At 48.8% G+C, this 14,776-nt stretch overlaps 1 protein-coding gene across 8 annotated transcripts in view; it reads right to left on the reverse strand.

Annotated features, from left to right (window-relative positions):
* The window catches only part of LPIN1 (lipin 1), a 129,755-nt gene that overhangs the window by 80,013 nt on the left and 34,966 nt on the right, over positions 1-14,776 (reverse strand). For 7 of the 8 annotated variants that reach the window (XM_043604510.1, XM_043604503.1, XM_043604502.1 and 4 more), the window contains exon 2: positions 13,877-13,933. In XM_043604510.1, the coding sequence (XP_043460445.1) occupies positions 13,877-13,933 (57 nt within the window). Of the gene's footprint in view, positions 1-2,412; positions 2,683-13,876; positions 13,934-14,776 lie in introns of those variants that run through there. The other variant, XM_043604508.1, reaches the window with a different exon arrangement.

Here is a 14,776-nt window from a genome sequence, read left to right on the forward strand (position 1 = left end):
GGCATGCCGTACTTGAACTCGTGAAAATAAAAGCGAAGAGAAAATCGCAAAGACAGCCAGAGAAAAGACAAATTACACAGAGAAACAAGGTAAGAGTTACAGATCTGAACTCGTTTGTTATTTGATGTATGGATGTATGCATGGATAGATGGATGGACAGATGACCGATCGACTGATCGATCAATGTGCATGTGGTCTAAGCATGGGTTACTATACATGCAAATATTTTTATCTCTTTCCACTGAGAGGGACTAGAAGCAGTGACCCTCCAGTAGCAATGAACACACACACACACACACGCACACACACACACACACCCAGGTCTTGGTTTTTCAATACCATTTTCCAGGGGCACCCGGGTGGCTCAGTCAGTTAAGCGTCCGACTTCGGCTCAGGTCATGACCTCACGGTTTGTGAGTTTAAGCCCCATGTTGGGCTCTCTGCTGACAGCTCGGAGCCTGGAACCTCCTTCGGATTCTGTGTCTCCCTCTCTCTCTCTCTTTCTGCCCCTCCCCGCGCTCTCACTCTGTCTCTCTCTCTCTCTCAAAAATAAACACTAAAAAAAGTTAAAAAAATAAGTAAATACCATTTCCAATCAAAGAAACTAGGGTTTGTTGGAGAACTGATTCCAGGGCCTGAGCAGGGGAAGTAGCAAAAGCTCCTAGAGAGTCTTGTGAGACCACAAAGTAAGGAAGTTCCAAGAAAGAAAGGAAGAAGGAAGGAAGGAAGGAAGGAAGGAAGGAAGGAAGGAAGGAAAAGGAAAAGGAAAAGGAAAAGGAAAAGGAAAAGGAAAAGGAAAAGGAAAAGGAAAAGGAAAAGGAAAAGGAAAAGGAAAAGGAAAAGGAAAAGGAAAAGGAAAAGGAAAAGGAAAAAGAAAGAAAAAGAAAGAAGATGGGCAAGCATGTCGGAAGAGTACAGGAACCGACCCAGAAGACCTCCCGATGGCCGAAGCTGGACCTTGTTCAACAAGATAACACTATTAGATTACAACCCAAATAACTCGAAGAAGTTTACGAATCCATACGGATATAAGTAATAGCTGAATAAAAAGGTGAATGATGATGATGTAACTCTTCCTTAAAGAAGAATTCCAATTAATAAGTTTAGAAAAATGGGGGAAGTAGGAAAGCCACCATTATAAAACCCCAGTAATGACTGCCACGGGCAGGACCCACCAACGGAAGCTAAGGCTGGTGCGCAAAGGTAAAAGCAGGAAGAGAATATTTACAAGGTTTCAGAATACTTAGTAATTACAAAGGGAGCTCGGCGTGCAAAGTCCCGTGTCGACCAGGCTGTTGAGGCTAACATCTCGGAGATGAGCAGTGACACCACGTGTCCCCCAGTAGGACGCACTGGGGTGGTACGTAATCTCTGCTACCTTGCTCCCAATAACACGACAACTTCAACACGATCATGGAAAAACATTAGACAAGCCCAAATTGAGGGACCTTCTAACAAAGCAACTGATGCAACTCTTCAAAAGAGTCGAGCTCAGGAAAGAACGGGGATTGAGGATTTGTCACAGACTTGAGGGGGACCAAGGGGACGGGACGACTCAGTGCCACTGAGGATCCGGGGTTCAATCCCGGAACAGGAAAAGCAGCTGGTGGAAAACTGGTGAAATCTGAATACATTCTGCAGCTTTGTTTTTAAAAAATGGATCGCTCGTCCGACATTGCCACGTGTTTTTAATATAAAATGGTTAGTAAAGACCCAAAGCCCCAAGGAGTCGGGGAGAAAGAGCTGGGCACCAACATGGAGAACTTCCTGAAAATACACTCCATGTCAGATGCCAGTACATAGATCTAAATGGCATTTCCTTTGCATTAATAAGATAAAATATTGGAAAGATCATTTTTATAAACTAGAATTTTATAATATGGCCATGGTTTATCCTTCTTAGGACTCCATGAGAGGGCACTTGGGTGGCTCAGTCGGTGAAGCGTCCGACTTCGGCTCAGGTCATGATCTCGCAGTCCCTGAGTTCCAGCCCCACGTTGGGCTCTGTACTGACAGCTCAGAGCCTGGAGCCTGCTTCGGATTCTGTGTCTCCCTCTCTCTCTGCCCTCCCCCGCTCGCGCTCTCTCTCTCTCTCTCTCTCTCTCTCTCTCTCAAAAATAAATAAACATTTTTAAAAAATGTTTTTTAGGAAAAAGGACTCCATGAGAAGGCATTTACACTTAATAGATGATGGGATTTGTATAAAACCCCGGAGCAAACCAACTAATGGAAGGTAGAGTTGAAATGCCAAGAGCCTTGGTATAGGCTTTAGGGTCCCTGAATGTCAGTCAACTGATTCCATCCTCCGGTGAGCTCTGTGCCCGAGAAGCCAGCGTGGGGGAGATTTTGACATATAATATAGGCAAACCGTTAAAACCTCATTGTGCCCCACCCTTCCTCCCTGACATTTACCTTAGCTGCTAGAAAAAAGCCTTCTCTCTCTTATTTGAAGGACATATTGGCAGGACATCATTCAACTTCGTTAACTTCGCACGGAGGTCCCTGCTCATGGGAGCTTTGGCCTGCTGGTCAACCTCATTTTCCTTGTTGTCTAGTTCTCAGCTGGCATGGCCACCCCTTACTGGCCTTCGTTAGAATAGGCATGGCTGGCTCCTCCCTGGTCTTGCCCTTCTCTCTCCTTCCTCCTCATCTTGCCCCGAAGCCCTCCTCCCTCCTATTTTCTCTTCTTCTTCATCATCCTTTCATTTGTAAGGGCTCCAGGAAAAGCTCATTGTTAGGTGGCCCACTATGATGACACCGCTGGGGCTATGATGTCAGTACTTGGGGGTGCCCAGATGAGGAGAGAGATAAGAGAGATGAATGAGGACAAAGTAGGGCTGCTCCATGGGGCAGGTTCGAGCCCAGCCCTGGATTCAGAGCAGAGCCTGGTCCACACTGGGGTGGATAGGAAGCTGGGAGCATAGCATCACCCAATTTTTTCACGGAATCAGATTTTGCCTTGCCGATTTCTGAATTCACAACGGGCTAACTGGAGAGGACTTTCAAAAAAGCAGTCCTCCAACAAACTGAGGATATTCTGAAGGAAGAAAATAACTCACCCCTTTTTTACCAAGCATGGAAAAATTTGGAGTTATCTAGTACATCTACAGAGAGATTTTTGTATTAGATACTGTTGCAGGGGGAAAAAAATCAATTCCCAAAAAATTTAAGGCTATGTAAGAACCCTTAAGTCATATGAAGCCTAACTCACGGGGGGAAATTATGAATGGTGGCAAGATACAAATGTTGAATTATTGTCTAATCAACTAAAGACAGTTTTAAACTGGTGGCAAAATGTAAGGTTCTTCCACAGTCAGAATGGAATCCTTCGAAATTAAGACATGACTTCCACGCAAGCATCAAAAAGTCTTTGCTCAGATGGGGCCCTGAGAGCCCAAAGTTTTAAGATTAGAAGTGGGGTTCTCTGGGCGCCTGGGTGGCTCAGTCGGTTGAGTGTCCAACCTCGGCTCTGGTCATGATCTCGAGGTCTGTGGGTTCGAGCCCCGCGTCAGGCTCTGTGCTGACAGCTCGGAGCCTGGAGCCCGCTTCGGATTCTGTGTCTCCCTCTCTCTCTGCCCTCCCCCACTCGCACTCTGTCTCTCTGTCTCTCAAAATAAATAAACATAATTTTTAAAAAAATTTTTAAAAAGAAGTGGGGTTCTCTGTTCTTACTACCAAATGGTACACATCAGTGTAGGAGATGAAATTTGAAAATACCCATTCATGAACCATTGGCCACCTCATTCTTCAGGAAAATCCAGAGTGGGAGCCAGCCCTCTCAGTCTCCCAGACGTCTGCCTCTGAAACCTGCCTCTCCCTGCCCACGTCTTCTTTGGATGGTGCTTTTGAATCTTAATGGAAAAGGCACATTTGAAGGATGAGTTCTTACAAGGAAGAGAATTTTTTTCTTTCGTCTCCAGCTCTTGGTGCCTTGGATAGCTTTGTGGTTACCGCAGAGTCCTAAAAAGAATGCTCTAATGTCAAAAGGGTGGTAGGTTCTGGTAACCACCTGAGATTTGCACATCGCTTTTATCGACTTGTCCTTATGCCATGCAGCACCTTTTAGTAAATTGCGCAAATGTGGCAAGTTCAGCTGTCCTGGGTAAGAGAAAGCAGTGGAAAGCAGTGGTACATAAAATATTTACAAATCCTTTCAGCTAAATACTAGTTTTTCTTTCTTTTTTTTAATCATTATATTTTATTTTACTAACCTTTTCTATAGTTTCTCCAGATCTTGTCAACTCTTCCTTAATGAAAATTTGGGGGCTAAAAAATATTCACTTGCTCCTTAACTTGTGATTCTCATCTTCCAAAGTGTACTCCAGGGTGCAGTATTCTCCTGAGACCAGAAGGGGTGTTACCAAAGCCAGCATGTTCAACGGGCCATGCGATTCCAGCTCATGTAATGACCTGCCAGCCTCAGGAGAATAAGATCACGTAGCTCTGCGTTTTCCCAACCCCGTGACATTGGGCTGCACAGATACGTCTGTTGGCCTGAAACAAAGGAAATCCTTTTTTCTAGTCTTCTCTGCAGGTCAGACCGCACCCGCAAAGCCACATCCAGGGCTGGTCATCAGACCTGAGAACCGTAAGGGTGGCAGCATGCCTGGCTGGAAGAGAACGATCCAGTGTGAAAGGGAGGGCTGGACCCCTCTCCGAGTGTAATAACCGAAGCTGTGGAAGCTGCGGGAAGCCCTGTGTGAGGACGCAGAGCAATGGAAGTCTAGTACCAAGGGCTGATATGCAAGAACAAGCTTATGTTTGTCTGTAGATTCCAATGTGTGATGGGGGTGATAAGGACCTAGCGAGAGAGGTCAGACCCGGGCAATCTGTACTGGGCCTGCAGCCCAGGGGTTCCCAGCCGGACCCCTGATCGGAAAGGGGTTATGGAAGGTTTTCCAAACATGAGGCAGCAAATTGAACTGGAATCCCGACTGCTACTCCCAGCCCTGACTCAATGAATTAGCTCTCTCCTTCTTCCTGTCTTCCAGACAGAACTGCTCTGTCTTCTGCAAAAGCAGTGTGAGAATTCTAGGTCAGCAAAAAACACAGAAACACTGATTCAGCAAAAAACACAGAAACACTGATTCAAAGGGATACGTGTTCCCCTCTGTGTACTGCAGCATTAGCTACCAGAGTCAAATTATAGCAGCAGCCCAAGTGATATACACAATGGAATATTTCTCAGCCATTAAAAAAAAAAAAATCTTGCTGTTTGCAATGAGCCAGAAAGTAGAATACTAAGTGAACTAGGTCAATCAGAGGAAGACGAATATCAGATTATTTCATTCACATGTGGAATTTAAAACACAAAACAGATGAACATATGGGGGGGGGCGGGGAAGAGAGGGAAACAAACCATAAGAGACTCTTAATGATAGAGAACAAACTGAGGGTTGCTGGAGGGAGCGGGGGTGGGGGGATGGGCTACATAAATGAGTGACGGGCACTAAGGAAAGCACTTGTGATGAACGCTGGGGGTCGTATGTAAGTGATGAATCACTAAATTCTACTCCTAGAACCAATACTGCACTGTATGTTAACTAACTAGAACTTAAACAAAAACTTTAAATACACACACACACACACACACACACACACACACACACTGATCCCAAGAATAAGCTGATTTCAAAAGACAGTTTCAGATCTGTCCCTGAGCCAGATTCTCCCTGTAGAATCGGGAACCCAGGTTCTATCTGTAAGGTGATCCAAGTCCCTACAGGGAAAGTGGCTACCCCCACTCTTCACGCTGGATTTGACCCGCGCCTCAACCAAATGCTGTATTTCCCTCCCAGAACAGTGAGGATGTTTTTTGTGGTTTTTTTTTTAAATTTTTTAACGTTTATTTATTTTGTTGAGAGAGAAAGAGACAGAGCATGAACGGGGGAGGGTCCAGAGAGAGAGGGAGACACAGAATCCGAAACAGGCTCCAGGCTCCGAGCTGTCGGCCCAGAGCCCGATGCGGGGCTCGAACCCACAGACCGCAAGATGATGACCTGAGCCGAAGTCGGACGCTCAACTGACTGAGCCGCCCAGGCGCCCCAGTGAGGATGTTTAAAAAAAAAAATCCCACAGGTTTTTCAGGAATCTAGGGTATCCTAGGTAGGGTGTGGCTCTGGGGAACCTGGATTCCAGTCTGTGCTGTGTCACTTATGAGACCCTGCACGTGTCACCTCAAGACCTCGGCCTCCATATTGGAAAGCGAGGAAATGGGCATAAAGGATCCTGAGCTCTGACCTGTCTGCAGGGTGACCGTGGCACAGACGTGCATCATCATCACTGCCCGCCCATCCCCCCAAACACACAGGCATAACCGTGAATCCGGTGTCCGTGGCACCCCTGGGCATCTCTAATTATTTCAAAGGATGCTGAGATAGTTTCAAAAGAAGAAACTGATGTGAATTCACTTTAATTTTAAAACAGATAACACACTGGGGCGCCTGGGTGGCTCAGTAGGTTAAGCATCCGACTTTGGCTCAGGTCATGACCTCCCGGTTCAGTGGGTTCGAGCCCCACTTGGGCTCCGTGCTAATGGCTCACAGCCTGCAGCCTGCTTCGGATTCTGTGTCTCCCTCTCTCTCTGCCCCTCCCCCGCTCACGCTCTGCCTCACTCTGTCTCTCAAAAATAAATATATGTAAAAAAAAAAAATTTTGTAATTGTTTGAAAAATAGGTGACATATTACCAGATACTTTCTCCTCTCCCCGCCCCCCCCCCCGCCCCCACCTCGCCTGGGAATGTGTAAGTGAAGATTTGGGCGTCACTAACCTAATTAGAGGACGTTCTAAGCCCCGAAAGACCAAAACATCCATTGGGAGCTTTTTGAATTTCAAATGGGAGGGATGGATGGAGGCCAGGAGCGAGGGTGGGCAGACACGGATGCATCCCTGTGCCAGTGCTATTTAGTTCTATCACGTCCTGCTTTGTTAACGTTGAATCCGCGCAGCGTGGTCTTGCTCAGTCAATGCTCTGCTGGGCCACGGGGTCCTCGGGAGACCCAGAGACAGATGGATCAGCTAGAGAGCATCAGAATGAGGGCGCATCACCCACACACACACACACACACACACACACACACACACGTGAGTGCGCACACACGCTCCTCCAGAGCCAGCATCACACATCTGACCGCACGTCAAGTGTCACTGCTGCCCTGGCTCCCCTTTTCTACGTGCAGGTCAAGCTCAAGCCACACCGGATCATTTCCATTCCTTTATGCTTGCCCTGTTCCCTTCTACCGCAGGACCTTTGGACATGCTCTTCCCTCTACATGCAATCTTCTCACCTCTTCACCTGGTTACCCACTTATTCTTTAACCTAATTCAACCATCACTAACCTCCCCAACTATATCAGTTCCCCCTGCTAGACACTCTTACTGCTCTCTAAGTCTTTTATTTGAAGGATTTATCAGAGTTAGAATGTTCCATTTGTGTGTACAATTATTGCAAAATCCCTCTTCAGCAGATAGACTCTGTAGGAAGGAAAAGACCATTTCTGTTTAAGTATCCAGCACAGTGCCTGGCACACAATATCCGCTCCCTAAATATTTTTTTTAAGTTTTTATTTAAATTCCAGTTACTTAACATACAACGTAATATTCGTTTCAGGCGTACGATATAGTGATTCTTCAGTAGTGTTTTTAAATAAATGTTTAAATGTCATTTCATGGGTCATAATGCCTGGTTGCAAACACATATTCATCATAGTAAGAATGATAAAAACTCAGCAATAATAAAAATATAATCATCCTAATAAAAAGAAATGAAGCATGTATTAGTGTTAATGCCAACAGCCTTATCAAGAACGAAACAGGAGGGGAGTCCCCAAGAATGCACTCATTTATGCAACAAGCCATTTCTGAGTGCTTAGCATGTGATACACTGTGGGGATAAACCATGAAGAGATGCCTCTGTTCTCAAAGAGACCAAGATCCAGTAGATAGACAGTGTCTCCAGCAAGGGAAAACAAGTACACAAAATTCAGAACAAGTTGCCCACTGGGGAGGGGAAAGGGACTGGTAAAAGGGAGGATTGTGAATACACACTAAAATGAGACATTCGTACAAGGTTTCAACTCGCAAATGAAAAAGGGGCCTTGGGATATCTCTATAAAATCGAAGAATTCACCGAACAGAAAATGACCATTCTCTGTAAGTTTCTAATTAATTGCACTATAGCTTCATCCGGTTGTGCTAGTACCTGTCACTAATCCATGCGGGACAAATATTGCAGAGTGGGGTTGTAATGGTTCTTGCTAAAAAACAAAAACAAAAACAAAAAACCAATTGGCTGTAAGAGAGACCACAGCGCATTTCTAGATGGGAACGCAGTGACTGTCACGGGGCACCTGCAGAATAACTCCGTTAACGGCGCTGGACAAGGAAGAAAAGGGGCCGCCAGCCCAGGAGAACCTCAAACAGGTGCCCGAGCCAGAGCCACGTGGCCCCCGGGGACACACCCAGCTCCCTGGCTCTTTATTCCAAAGGAACTCCAGCCATCGGTGCTCCCAGGCAACTTTCCTATTCCATCCATGCTAACTAAAAACAGACAACCACAAATCACTAGGCATTTGAGGAAAAGCAGCAACATAAAAAAGAAAGAATGATAAACAGGAGGGGGGAAACTCCACTCCTGAAGAAATTTAAAGATGATGGAGGGTCAGGGCACCAGGGTGGCTCAGTCAGTTAAGCGTCCGACTGCGGCTCAGGTCATGATCTCACGGTTCGTGGGTTCCAGCCCCACGTCGGGCTCTGTGCTGACAGCTCAGAGCCTAGAGCCTGCTTTGGATTCTGTGTCTCCCTCTCTCTGCCCCGCTCATGCTCTGTTTCTGACTCTCTCTCTCTCAAAAATAAATGAATATTTTTTAAACATTAAAAAAGAAAAAAGGAAGTCAGTGAAACGATGCATTCACCATTCTGTGAAACATTATTATCAGCCTCAAATTCTAATTCCAACCAAACCATCAAATGGGAAGCCAAATTTATTTTTTTTGTTATTTTTTAAAATGTTTATTTTTTTATTTTTGAGAGAGAGAAAGAGCGCGCACGAGGAGGAGAGGGGCAGAGAGAGAGCTCGAGGGAGAGAAAGAATCCTGAGCGGGCCCCACCCTGCCAGCACAGAGCCGGATGCGGTGCTCGAACTCAGAAACCGTGAGATCACGAGCCAAGCCAAAATCAAGAGTCAGGACACAACTCAACCGACGGAGCCACCCAGGCACCCGGGAAACCACATTTAAAAAGAGTTCAAGACATGCAAGGATTCAAAGACTTGTCTTCTGTGTCCCTTTTCTGGGAGGCCGCATAAAAAACGACCTCCAGCTTTTGGTTATTTGTAAAGAATAAGTTAAGAAAGAAGAAAACAAGAACCTGGGTAACAGCGGACCTCGTGAGGGCCTCCGAACGTAACAGCTCCGATGCAGGATTTAAGAGCGAGCGGGAGAAGGGTCATCTCCAGGCAAGAGATTCTAGGGAAAAAGGGCACCTGCACAGAGAGCGAGTCTGGGAAGGCAGAGGCCATGCTAAGGGGGCTCAGTGCAGGGAGTAAACGACGAGAATCAGAAACGGCTCAACAAGAGAAACTTCTTTCGGACGCAGCGGTGACAGTGCTTAGGAACCAAGTCTCTGCAGCCGGAAGGCGTGGCTTCAGATCCCAACCCCGCCACTTACTAGCTGCATGACCTTGGGCCAGTGGCTCAACATCTCTCACGCGGAGACGATAACAGGACCAGCTCACGGGGCTGCTGTGAGAAGCTAAACGAGTCAGTGTGGGAAATGCTTTTAGGAAAGAACCCGTCACACAAAGTGCCATACAAAGGTCTGTTAAATAAAGAAGAAAACCAACGAACTACATGAAAATCGTGGTCATCCAAATAGAAAAAAACAGATCCCAGTGACAGCGAGTTGATATTTTAAAGGCTGCTGAAAACAGCTTAAAATGTCGGAAATGTGTTAAAATGTTTAAAATATATTTATTTATATGTGTATTGGTATAAATGTAAAATTTAAATATGTATTAATTCTTAAATTTTAGTTAACAGACAGTGTAATACTGGTTTCAGGAGCAGAATTCAGTGATTCATCACTTGCCTGCAATACCCAGTGCTCATCCCAGCAAGTGCCCTCCTTAATGCCCATCACCCATGTAGACCCTCCCACCCACCTCCCTCCAGCACCCCTCAATTCGTTGTCTATCGTTAACAGTCTCTTGCGGTTTGTTTCCCTCTCTTCTCTCCCCCCCCCATATGTTCATCTGTTTTGTTTCTTAAACTCCACATATGAGTGAAATCTTTTTTTTGTCTTTCTCTGATTGACTTATGTCGCTTGGCATAACACATTTGAGCTCCCTGCTGTTGCAAATGGCAAGATTTCATTCTTTTCGATGGCTGAGTAATATTTAAGTACATATTGAACGCACCTTTTAAAGGGCACATCAAAGATATTGTTAAGTAAGTATGGGCTTAAAAATAATGAAAGTGATGGTTTCCAAGTGATAGAATCGAGTAAAAGCTTAAGGACAGTGTGTCGGGGCCGGGGACGGGGAGGGGGGGAGCAGAGAGTGGGAAGTACACATTTCTCCTCCTAATGAGGCAAAAGCATCCAAGAAAAACACACCTCCCCCAGGAAGAACACATCGGGGAAAAGAACCCCATATATGAGAAAGGCAGAGTCTGAGCACAGAACCAACTAAACCAGGGTGAGATTACACATAAGCGGCAGAGCGTAAGAAACAAGAATGCCTTTGCGCCTGCTCCCTGAGAATCAGCTAGATTCTCCTGCATCAGAGTGGAAGCCTCAGAATAACGTGGAGACAGGTAAACAGACCAGAGGTAGGACCAGGAGACTGTGACCCTCTACCGTGGCTGGTATTTGCTAGTTGATTTTCTAGAAACTGGGTACCTGCAGTGCTTTGATACAAGTTTTCAAAACTAAATTTAAATCTGGACAGAATCACTTCCCGCCCCGCACCCCCCCCCCAAATATGCTCCCTCCAAAACGACTGCATTTTAAACCCAGTCCTTTGACAACTTAAAGACAGCAAGAAAGACAACTTTTCAAACCCAAAGCAGCAAGTCTCAAGTAACTGGGCCAGGGTAACCCAGGTTTCTGAGAATTGCTGCTCTTCTAAGAACTGTCGCAATCAAAGCACAGGATGGCCAAGGGGGAGGTATTTTCAAGTACATGCTGCTGGTTGTGAACACAACAGGGAAGGTGAGCCAGGCTTCACGTAACACACTGTTCCACCACATTCCCTCCCCTCCTGGAGCAAGATGGGTTTAGCAGCTTGGGCGAACATTTCATTGCTCAACTGTCCCTCCAGAATTCCAGGCCTTTTGTCTTGAATGAGCCTCTGTCGGGAAGGTGGGGGGAGGGGGGCCGCTGGAGGCAGCAGGTGTGTTGGTGAGGGTGTATTTCTTTGGGCTTCTGTTGCCCAGAGCTACGATATTCAAACTGAGAACTAGACTTCGTGGGGAAGCTTTCCCGCAGACGTCCCTCAGATCCACGAAGAAGCAGGCAGAGGCTTCTCCGCCCTAATGAGCCACGCGTGACTCCGTTATAGCCCGTTTCACTGGGTGCTGTCCCTGTGTCATTCCGTATTCCGCTACCTCTTCTACTGGTTGGTGAGCCCTTGAACCAAAAAAGACTGACCATGACACATTCATCACTGAATCCCTGACACCTAGCACATTGGCACAGAGAGAGCCAGAGGGACACGACGGGCACACAGAGCCTCCCCTTGGAGGCGCCAGCCGCACAGAGTGCCGTATCTCCAGTCCACACCTTGCCCCCCGCTCCAGACCAGACTTGTACCTTCTAGACACCTCCATTCAGACGGTCCGCAGGCCAATAATGAACTCCTCACGGGCCCCCACTGCTTCCAAGCCCACCCCATGACTAGCCTCTAAAGGGGCTGCAGATCTGACGGGGCATCACCTGCTTAAGGACCTTCCATGCCCCCCGCCCCCATTATCATTACCTGGAGGGTAACGTTCACGGTCCTCGGGAAAGCAGACGCGGCCCCCCGCCATCGGCACCCCTGCTTCCTCCTCTCCTCCGTTTTCATCTGCCACCGCTCCCCTGGTCCTACCACATGCTCCGGGGTCCCCAGGCTCACCATGCTGCCGCCTCCCTCCACGCCTGGCTAACCGATGGCTCCTTCAAGACGCTGCAGAAGACTCACTTTGCCTCGGAAGCATATTTCTGAATCGCGTCTAAGCTCTCCGCCCGCCCGCGCTGAGTCACAAACCCCTCTTCTCTTCCCCACGACGCCTTGCGGGCAACAGCAAGCACGTCGTGTCTGTGACCGAACGAAGCCCCCGTGTGCACCCAAGGTGCCGGAGCTCAGAGTAGGAAGCGAACGTGCCCGATGACGCCCGGACCCTGTGGCTGAGCCTCCAGGTCCGAGGCCAGGACTTGAACTCCTAATCCAGCTCCCCTGCCTTAGATGGTCAAGACTCTCTGTCACTTCTCCCCCGAGACAGAAACTTCCTCCTTCACATCTGCTGTCCCTTGTCTCCTATCTTGTTGGAATGGGGACTCGGCCCTGGGAGGCGGCCTCGGACTGCCTCACGACTGCCAGCCTGCCAGGAGGAGAGGCTCACTTACCAGGACTTCCTGCCTCTTCTCTCCACCGTGGAGGGTGGCTCCCCTCACTGTGGGCTCAACTGCCACTAACTGCCCACTGGCCAGGATTCCCGGCCTCTGATTGGGCCCCGTCCCCTGCCAGTCCCCTCGGAAACAGAACCGCTCCTCACAGAGTCCGTGGGGCAAGGCCTTCTTCATTCATTTAACTGAGGCCTGTGGGTTCACGCCCCGGGAGAATCTCTCACTCTGACCAACACCGCATCTGGCCTCCTGAGCCCCCTTGCAAATCCTTCCGGTCCACGTTCTGTTCCCGAGTCCCTCTCCAGACTGGTTGTTCTTGTTTTTGTACGGCCAAGGCTTAGGACAGCCCACAGAGGGCCAAAGCCGTGTTCGGGCTTTACCACTTCTTCCCCGGATCATTCCAACAGCCTTTTCTTGAGCCTGGCCACCCCCAGACTTAGCCCCTCGAGGCCATCCTCCACAGGGAAAGATCTCTGGGGTATGTAAGCAGGTCGTACGCTGTTGCTGAAGCTTAAGATATATAGTTCCAGGGCACGGCGAGGGCACGATGAGGAAAGAACTGAAGGCGGGCGTCGGTGGGGACCACGAAATTTCCCTCCCCAGCAGCAAAGGCTCCGCGAGCCAGACCCACGAGGAGTCGAGAAGCTGGGCCTTCGGTCAGCTGAGCCTGCAGCCTCGGGAGATCCACAAGGAAGCATCCGTGGACAGAGTGGGAAGCAAAACACTAAATACAGTCACAGGGACGATCCAAAGGGCCCGGCCTAAGGCCTGGGGACCGGGCACAGGGCCGTGGGACCGAGGCAGGACGACAGAGGAGTCAGAGGGTGCAGGAGGAAGACGCGGAATCTGCAGAAGGGGCTTGAGGGGCTTGGGGACAGCTGCAAGGGCTTTTATTAGATACACGTGACCGCACCCACCACGAGGACCGTCCAACCGGCGGCCATGGGCACCAATACGACCTTTTCCTGTTGGCACTAGGGAGCCGTGGAATGCTTTTTAATCACAGAGGTGACAAAACCATTTCTGTGCCTGAGGGAGGAGGGATTCAGGGAGAAGAGGTTAGAAACCACCCAAAATGCTGTTAGCTCTGTCCCTGATGTCTCATCCTCATCGCTCCCAAGGAGCTGCGGGCCAGCAGAGCAAGCACGGGGGAGGGGCAGAGTGCTGGTCACGAGACACGCATCCGTGCGATGCGCCACCGTGTGTCAGAGTACCTTCTCTCATCTTTGAAACGCAAAAGCAAACTAGCCCATTCACAGCACCTTCACTCACATTAATGTTTGAAGACCACACGTTTCTGATCCATCCAGGGTCTTTCATCATTGGAATCTGAAAAAGAAAAACGTGAGAGGTCAATCACGGGAAACGTCCTGGAAAGGGACACTGGGACCGACGGCACAGCCTCGTGAATGCGCGAAAACCCAGTGGCCCATAGGCTTCAACGGGGCGAATTTTACGCTATGTATTTCTATCTCAAGAGAAAGCAGCGGCGGTGAGGACGTGGTGAGTTCTCTCTGAGCGTGTTTGCGGAGCCTGTGAGGTCTGGGTTACCTGGGGCACATGACGAGGTCGTAAGTCTCTCTCCTCCCTCTCTCTGTGTTCACCTCTCCCCCTTCCCCAAGCACACGTGGGGCCATGTGGAGAAATGATGGGAGTCGGGGTCAGAAGGCACGCCGTCAAGGCACGCTGTCGCTGCACAAGGCTTGTTTCCTCTTTTCTTTTTTTTAAATGCTTATTTATTTTTGAGAAAGAGAGAGCAGGGGGAGGGGCAGAGAGAGAGGGAGACGCGGCATCCGAGGCAGGCTCCGGGCTCCGAGCCGTCAGCACAGGGCCCGACGCGGGGCTCGAACTCACGAACTGTGAGATCATGACCTGGGCTGAAGTCGGACGCTTAACCGACGGAGCCACCCGGGCGCCCCAAGGTTTGTTTTCCTATCTATAAAATGGGCGTAACAGGAACCCCAGACCCAACGGCTGTGTTGTAAGCGTTAACGGAGTGCATTCGGGTGGAAGGGGACACGAACGAGCTGGGGAGACCGCCGGTGTGGCCCCCACCTAAGGAAGCAGGGCCTGCACTGTCTCCTTTTCCTACAGGAGCCCCAGGGGGAGCCCCGAGGTCCGGCCCCCACACTAAGGGACGCGTCACGTTTACGTAGGCCTCAAATCACACTC

The sequence above is a fragment of the Prionailurus bengalensis genome, chromosome A3, assembly GCF_016509475.1.
Source record: "Prionailurus bengalensis isolate Pbe53 chromosome A3, Fcat_Pben_1.1_paternal_pri, whole genome shotgun sequence".
Lineage (NCBI taxonomy): Eukaryota > Metazoa > Chordata > Mammalia > Carnivora > Felidae > Prionailurus > Prionailurus bengalensis.